The following is a 7,983-nucleotide window of genomic DNA, read 5'->3' as shown; positions in this document are numbered from 1 at the left end:
GAACTGGATAAGTTGCAAGATCGTAGCCTTAATTTTTGACCAGAAATCAAGGAGTATCTTCTCATTCGCAATGTAGTGTGCATCAGATATCTGAATTCTTGTTATCAAATTTTGCATTGCTTCCATAAGAGATGCCAAATTTATGTTGTTTGAGCTACTTGACGGTATTGAAGAAGACGAAGGAGCTTGTTTTGACGACGATGGTGTAATGTCAATTCTCATGCAAATTATCAATGCGCTCAACTCTTTGCTGTAACAGAATCATTTGAATATGTTTCAATGCTTGTGTCATGTTAGGTTTTAGATTTATTTCTTGTAGTTGTTTGAAAGTCAAATTTGAAGTTCCCAACCTACACACTCAATTGAAGTCTTTGAATATAAAAGAAAACCAAGAGAAGTCAATAGAAATACAAATTTATGCACAATATATTTGTTCTCCCACTACACCAAAACAGGCTTTTAGCGGCGCTTTTAGTGGCGTTTGGATAAAAAACACCGCTAAAAATCAAGCATTAGCGGCGCTTTAAATAAAACGCCGCTAAAGACCAAGCATTAGCGGCGCTTTCAGGAAAACGCCACCAAAAATGAGCATTAGCGGCGTTTTTTTGAAAAACGCCGCTAAAAACCTAAGCCCAACGACATCGTTTTCGACCTTTCGGGGCTTTAGCGGCGTTTTTGAAAAAGCGCCGCTAATGCTCAGGCTTTTAGCGGTGTTTTTGAAAAAGCGCCACTAATGCTCTGGGTTTTAGCGGCGTTTTCCAAGAAGCGCCGCTAATGCTTAGGGCTTTAGCGGCGTTTTTGAAAAAGCACCGCAAAAACGTTTTATCTGTCTATTTACTATTTATTTTGTTTATTTATATTAATTAAAATTCAATTTATTTTTAACAGAATATTTTTTAAAAATGGTTAAATTTGAAATAATGACACGTAGAAATAATTTCAAATAAAAAACATAGAAAAATATTTGTTAAAAATGGAAAAATTAAAATACTATTATTTAAAATAATTTAAATATTTTTAGGGTACATGACTAATTGATTTTTAATTTATATATTAAATAATTTCATATATAATTGTAAAAGATACGATAGTATTAATTTTAAAATATTTAATTAATTATCATTATAGTTTAGGGTTTAATATATATGGTTTAAGGTATATGGTTAATTTAGGATTTAAGGTCGGTTTAAGATTTACAATTTTAAGGTTTATAGATTATGGAATTAGGGATTCTGGTTTAAGGGTTGTGATTTAGGGGTTAGGGGTTAGGGGTTAGGGATTAGGGATTTGGGTTAGGGTTTAGATTAATTAGTGTTTTTAAATTTATATATTAAATAAGGTTTATGGGTTAGTAGTTATGGGTTAGGGTTAGGGGTTAGGGGTTTGGGGTTAGGGGTTAGGGGTTAAGAGTTAGTGATTTAAGGTTTAGAGATTCAAGGTCGGGTTAGGGTTTAAGGTTTAGATTAATTAGTATTTTTTAATTTATATATTAGTTAAGTTTTTATATAATTATAAAAGAGGGGTTAGGGGTTTAGGGTTTATGTTTTATGATTTATGATTTAGGAGATAGGGGTTTAGGAGATAGTTTAAATTATTTAAGAGATAATAGATCAATTTTATATATATTAAATGGTTTAGGATTTAAGGTTTACTTTAGATTTATTAAATGATAAAAATTTATACAATTAATTAATGTTTTTATATTTAAAAATATTTAATCTAAATTTAGATTAAATGGTTTAAACCATTTGATATATTTAAATATTAGATTTAAAAAAATTGATAAATAAATATATTGAGTTTTAAATTTGAACTATGAAATTATAATTATCTTTTATTTAATAACAATTTTCCATTTAAATTCAAATATGAAAATTTTTAGTAATCCTTTTCAAGAGTCGAGTTTAGACATAAAAATTGATCTCGACTCAATTTGGGTCAATCCAAAGTATTAATTAAGATTTAAGATGCTTTTAAGTCAACAAATTAAAGCTTACATGTTGAAATTAATTAAGGGAATGTAAACAAGAAAAAAGAATGCTTCATGTGCATATTTGATAATTTAATTATCTAAGCTTTAGCTTATACTATAAAAAGAAAGTTTGATGGGTGTATTTGTTTAACAACATACAATATTATTGGTCTCCTTGATTTTGTTTTTTTCTTTTATTATTATTATTATTATTTTGTTTTTTAAATGTAAATTTAAATTTAAATTTTTATCCAAATATTTACATATTTATATTTCAATTTATCTCATTTTTTATATAATTTATAAAAAAAGTAGTTTAATTTGAATTTTACTTTCCCTCAAAAAAATTTCAAATTTGCTTACTTAAAATATTAAAATAGTTATTATTTAATATACAAAATAAAAAAAATTTTAACAGAATAAAACGGTGTCATTTTATTTCTAAATTTCTCCGCCTAAAATCTCCAAATTTAAGGAGCTCCACTACTAAAGCAGATAAGGTTTTTGAAATTCCTTTTGTGCTTTCCCTTAGTCAAAAAAGACTTCTGTTCTGTTCGGTATTTGCAGGGAAAAAAAAGATAATGTGTTTGGTAAGTTTAGCAGTACTCTTAACAAGTAAGTTATGGGTTAAGGATTTAATTTCATGATGAATTTGTGTGAGTGGGATCGGGATTTACTGGAAGTATTCCTGGGGAATTTTGCACTGCTCATTTAGTTGTTAATTGGTTCTGTTTCATTTGTTCTTTGCTCACTCAACCCCAAGGAGAAAAGAACAAAATCCCTAAACATAAGCGTTTCTCCTCAGCCGTCTACATAGGTAAAACCCCTTTCTTTTCTGTTCCCATTTAAACCCTAAATTCCTAACAGCAAAATCTAAGCAACAAAGCAATGGCAGAGGGGGCAGGAGAAGAAAAGAAGAAATTTTCAATCTGGGATTTGCCAGATGTGCCAATGGGTCAACTTCCACCGCATCTTGAACTCCAACGAAGTCGTGTTTCATGCAATAAGGACGCCCCTATCCATGTATTTCTCTCTTACCCCCTTTTTTTTATCCCCTAAAGCACACATCTTCAGTTGAAATTTTTTCATGAACACCCTTTTTATTCGTATATGGAGTGTTAAGAAACAGTGGTTTCCTGGGGTTGTTTAATTGGGTAATTAAAAAAAATGGAGCCGTTTTCCTTATTTGGGGTTTGGGTTAGTTTCTTTGTATCATCTGTCTTGTTCTGTTCTTAAGGTTCTGAAATTTGTGGGTCTCATTTTTTGTATTATAATTAAACGTCTTATGTTTTGGGGGCTTTTCTTGCTTGTAGATTGAGAGTATTCAATATTCTGGCGCTTATGCATCGATGGGAATTGATAATAGTTCAGGACTTGATCGATTCTCTAACAACTTTAGAGTTGAAGTGGTTCGACTCAATGAAGATGACATGGAGCTTGATATGATCGTTATTGATGCAGCTATTGCCAATTCATTCAGGAGGATCCTTATAGCTGAGGTCTGTAACTTTTTGGTCTACCTCTTTTCAGTGCTAACAAATGCTATGTTAATGACATTGTTGCATGCTATCATATGCTAGCTATGTTAGCTTGCAGCATAATGTCTGTGCTGGTACTGATAGAACTGATTATGCTTGCAGCTTCCTACAATGGCAATTGAAAAAGTTCTCATTGCAAAGAAAACATCAATAATCCAAGATGAAGTTCTTGCTCATAGGTTGGGCCTCGTTCCAATCCGTGTTGACCCAAGGCTTTTTGATTATCTTTCAGGTTTAATTCATTCTTGTTGGTTGATGGTTTATCTGAATTTATGGAGTTTACCCTTGGGGCACTTGGTAATTCTTTACTTTTGTCTCTTTCAATTGTAGAAAATGATCAGCCAAATGAAAAGAACACCATTGTTTTCAAACTCCATGTTCAGTGTAAAAGAGGTAGTCCACGTATTATAAAGATACTGTTCCTTATATATTTTTTAAATCTATAAAACCAATCAATATAATATAATATAATATAATATAAAAATAATTATCTTGTTAATAGTGCTTCTATTACAATCTTAAATATAAAACTAATAGATAGATTTTATGTTTATTTCTGATAAAAAATTATTATTTGTACTAGAAAATAATTATTTTATGCTTCTATTACATATATAATATGTTTCTTTCATTTTCGTACTTTTAATTATTTTATTTTTTCTAATTTGTTATTAAAATTTTTTTAATTTGGTGTTTGATTTTTTTAATTTAGTACTTAAGTTTTTTGGGTTCATTTCAGTACATATTCTTAATTTGGTACCTAAGCATTTTTTTGTCCAATTTAATACTTATATTTGTTAGATGCTATACAAATTATCCTAGAACACTAACGGCGTTAGGTTTTTTTTATAAGGTGACAAAAATATCTAGTGTATGAACATGCGGTAGAAGACATAATGTGGAATAACAACATCCAAGAGCAAAACCAGAAACAGAGGCTGTGACTGTTGAACATGATGCTTCTTCAATTATTACATCTTCTAGGCTTGTCGCATCAATGACAACGGCGGATGCATTAGAGGAACTTCAGAGTTACAAAGAGATGAAAAACTTGTTGCTTAGTGAAGGTGGTAAGTCTTGCATATCTTCCAATTTAACCTCTGGGGCTAAACATTCTGGCAAAGGTACATGAGAATGATCAACTTATTTGTTATTGGTATAGTTGCACATATGTACAGCGCTGTGGTTTGAAAGACTACTACTACATGCTATATAGCTGAAGCCATTTTCCTCTTTTTGTGATCATAGGAGTATATATATACAATATATGTGTTTTTGGTTAAGATTTATGTTAACAACAGAAGGGTTATCTGTTGGCCCCGAACTTTGTAAAAAGCATTTTTGTCTCTGATCCTACAGAACATAATTGCACATAATTTTAGATGTTGGGTAAGGGTTGCGCATGCTTTGATATACAGGCTTGCTGATGCTGTCATTTCTGTTATTTTGCTTTTCTCCTTTGTTTCCCCTCCCGCATATATATTTACCTATTTTAGAAGGGTTTTTTTGTAAAAGTTATATTTGAAGTATGATAACCTGATATATTTGGAAGATTATAATTCTATAGGCATAGTAATTTATTTGACCCTCCAATAACATTTTAGCTTTCAATTTGACTTTTTATATCCGAGTATGCTGTAAGCCTCCAATTCTTACTTGGTTATCTGACTAGAAATTAAGACTAGAGAATCGGGTGTCTTAGATTTAATTTGACTAATGCATTTTGTTCCTTGTTCTAATGTGCAGGGGTGATTTGATCCCTCTTGTAGTTAAGTCCTTGAAGAATCCTAGGTATTATAAAGATACTCACTGAACATTTATAATTTATCATTATGGTGGGGGATTTTACTGCAAACGAAGGGTCAAAATTTAAAGAAGATTGCATGAAAACCATATGGCAACGAGTGGACTGTGAGAGATCCTAAAAAAGTGTGAGAGACGGATTCGTTTTTGTGATAAGGCAATAAAGAGAGTAGGTCCAAAGCCAGAAAAGAAAAAAAATGATGAGTAATTATTTCACCTATATACTCAACTCATTAATGATTATTTTGATGTATAATATTTTATAACTTTTTTTTCCTTATTTTATCTAGAAGGAAGTCCATTTTTTTTCCAGTCTTAATCAGGGTCCATGGCCCTTGGTTAAATGGGAAATTTTCATTTTTAGTCTCTCCTAAATATTAATATTGTAAATTTAAGCCTTTTACCCCTTGGATAAATGGAAAAATTATATTTTTGGCTGCTCCTAAAATTTTTTAGCTTTAGCTCCCTCATACAAAGTTCATGGCTTCGTCCCTGTTCTGCAGAATACTGTACATGGAGTTTGTCTGAAAATAGAACAGCATAATTAGGAAGTCATTATATGCTTAATGTGCTAGTAATTTGTTGGTAAGTAGATGAAGTTTCTATTTATTTGAACTTTGGTTTTACTTTATGCTAAATGTTGGTAGGGCATATACTAGTTGATGTACAGGCTCGTGACTGGTAGCATGCCCGCATTTGTCTACATGTATTATGTGCCTGTCAATTATTATACATGGTTTAATCAAGCTCATAACCAGTTGATGTAAAAAATTCATTTGATTATGCTGTGCTGGGTGGATCTTCTAAAATTGCTGCCATTCTTGTTACATATCCATTTCAGGTATGCATCCTTATAATTGGTGTGATGTCTTTGTATAACCTCATTTTCTCTTCGTTGGCTGGTCATGATGCCTTATGAGGTGTGCGAAATTTTTTTTTCAAGTTATTCGAACTCTATCACAGGTAAACGAGAAGTTAAATCATTTCATTTACAAATGCAAAGTACTATATTTTATCAGTCTGTAATTTAAATCCCATTATTGAGTTTAGAGCCATGGTATTAGTCTAAGTAGAATGCGAATTCGAATTGAATTATGCAATGGAAAAGCTTTACATATTGTATTGCGAAAAGTCGTATATCCATAATTACACAACTCTTACATGTCTGCTTGAGATCTGGTTGATAATGTTTTATGGGAAGGACTTTATAAATTGTAACTGCTCACATTTTCTATTATTTACAGCTGTTGCTAATAAAAGAAGTTGGAACTAGTTTATCCATCTACTAGCACGTTTAAGGAATTAGAGCTATTGCATGTCTTGTTCCTATTGGACTCTGCATCTGGAACCCATGTGAGAGCTACAAAATGATAAAAGTAAAAGTTTGAAGTTTCAAATGTTTTCTGAATAATTGTATTGCCTTAGTACTATCTGTTGTGGCTAAATAGTAATATCCATGCAATTTGATTTACAGGTGTTGATGGTGGATTTGACAACAATGAACTAGAATATGAAGAAACTCACAAAATAGTCATTTTGCCTAGCTGCTTGAAATCTTCCTTTTCCATCTGTGGAGTTGCCTGAGAAGGTATGGATTGTCTCATTTTTTATTTTTAAATAATTTTAAAATCAGAAGTACATATTCTTCATCTTGGACAGTAACCTAGCTTGGTTATCCAATACGAATACTGTAGGTAAGGTTGGCAGTTGATGCTATTTTAATGGCTGAGGGTGCTGAACAGAAAGGGCATATGGGTATTAAGGTGATTTTTTTTAAGTGTTTTTAACTTTTTTTGAATAATTAAATTGGGGTTTTCTTTATCTGAAATATTGATCGATGTTTTGGCATTTGAATTTCATGATTAGGGTTTAACGAAGCTTCTAGCAGACAATGTGCCAAAGGCCATGAAGGAACAAAAATTAGAGAGCTATTTTGGCCGCAAGATTGCCATGTAGTTACTCAAAGAAGGCAGATGCTACTGAGGATTTGCAAGAAGCCATGGAGGTATTTTTCTTTGGTCAAACATGGAGTGATAAGTAAAGTTTTCTTTTGTTGTTTCACCACTACGGAAAATTAAGGTGCTGTTGTTTTTATTATTAGACTGGAAATAAGGAGGACATTGAAATAAGGTAGCCAAAATTTTGTCACCTGTCACTAATAGATACTTGTAGAGTTCAATCAATTCAACGCCGCAAGAAAATGGAAGCGTATGTATAATAACTGTATTTGTAGTACTGATTTTTGTTATATAATAATAAAAGGAATATATGTTCTTTTCCCATATAATGAAATTTATTTATTTATTGTTAGGAAATTTAATTGTTTATGTTAATTTATTTATTATAGGTGAATGTTGAAATTTATTACTATAATTTATTTTACTTTTATTGTTAATGAAAAGTAATACATTCAAAATAAAATTTGACCTTTCCATTTGTTATTACAAAAATTTATTTAATAAAAAGCGGAATGGCACTTTTAGCTGAAAAAAGCGCCGCTAAAAGTTATAATTTATAGCGACGTTTGTGGGAAAAGTGTCGCTAAAGGTCCTAATCTTAGCGGCGTTTGTGGGAAAAGCGTCGCTAAAGGTCCTGATCTATAGCGGCATTTGTGGAAAAAGCGCCGCTAAAGGTCCTGATCTATAGTGGCGTTTGTGGGAAAAGCGACAT

At 31.3% G+C, this 7,983-nt stretch overlaps 1 protein-coding gene across 15 annotated transcripts; it reads left to right on the top strand.

Annotated features, from left to right (window-relative positions):
* Positions 1-2,462: 2,462 nt before the first annotated feature.
* On the top strand, positions 2,463-7,595 carry LOC107889088 (DNA-directed RNA polymerases I and III subunit rpac1). Of its 15 annotated transcripts, none has more exons than XM_041089706.1 (13): positions 2,463-2,587; positions 2,736-2,789; positions 2,868-2,995; positions 3,286-3,471; positions 3,613-3,742; positions 3,841-3,903; positions 4,364-4,580; positions 5,257-5,301; positions 6,155-6,233; positions 6,558-6,666; positions 6,788-6,901; positions 7,008-7,076; positions 7,180-7,595. In XM_041089706.1, the coding sequence occupies exons 1-7, from the start codon at positions 2,554-2,556 to the stop codon at positions 4,378-4,380; spliced, it is 612 nt and encodes a 203-aa protein (XP_040945640.1). In that variant the 5' UTR covers positions 2,463-2,553; the 3' UTR covers positions 4,381-4,580; positions 5,257-5,301; positions 6,155-6,233; positions 6,558-6,666; positions 6,788-6,901; positions 7,008-7,076; positions 7,180-7,595. The 15 variants fall into 15 exon arrangements, with proteins under 15 accessions (XP_040945640.1, XP_040945628.1, XP_040945626.1 ...); XM_041089694.1 differs by having other exon boundaries at positions 6,558-6,689; XM_041089692.1 differs by having other exon boundaries at positions 6,155-6,276; positions 6,558-6,689.
* Positions 7,596-7,983: the final 388 nt, after the last annotated feature.

Source organism: Gossypium hirsutum, chromosome D03 (assembly GCF_007990345.1).
Source record: "Gossypium hirsutum isolate 1008001.06 chromosome D03, Gossypium_hirsutum_v2.1, whole genome shotgun sequence".
In the NCBI taxonomy this organism is placed as follows: domain Eukaryota; kingdom Viridiplantae; phylum Streptophyta; class Magnoliopsida; order Malvales; family Malvaceae; genus Gossypium; species Gossypium hirsutum.
The sequence above is the reverse complement of the archived record's forward strand: the minus strand, read 5'-3'. Positions and strand labels throughout refer to the sequence as shown.

Bases quoted from the DNA above. Each gene is read 5' to 3' on its own strand.
- LOC107889088 (XM_041089695.1), top strand. From the start codon at position 2,554: ATGTGTTTGGTAAGTTTAGCAGTACTCTTAACAA. The intron at 2,588-2,735 runs GTAAGTTATGGG...CTCAACCCCAAG, and splicing joins TTTAGCAGTACTCTTAACAA to GAGAAAAGAACAAAATCCCT. The intron at 2,996-3,285 runs GTATTTCTCTCT...TCTTGCTTGTAG, and splicing joins ATAAGGACGCCCCTATCCAT to ATTGAGAGTATTCAATATTC.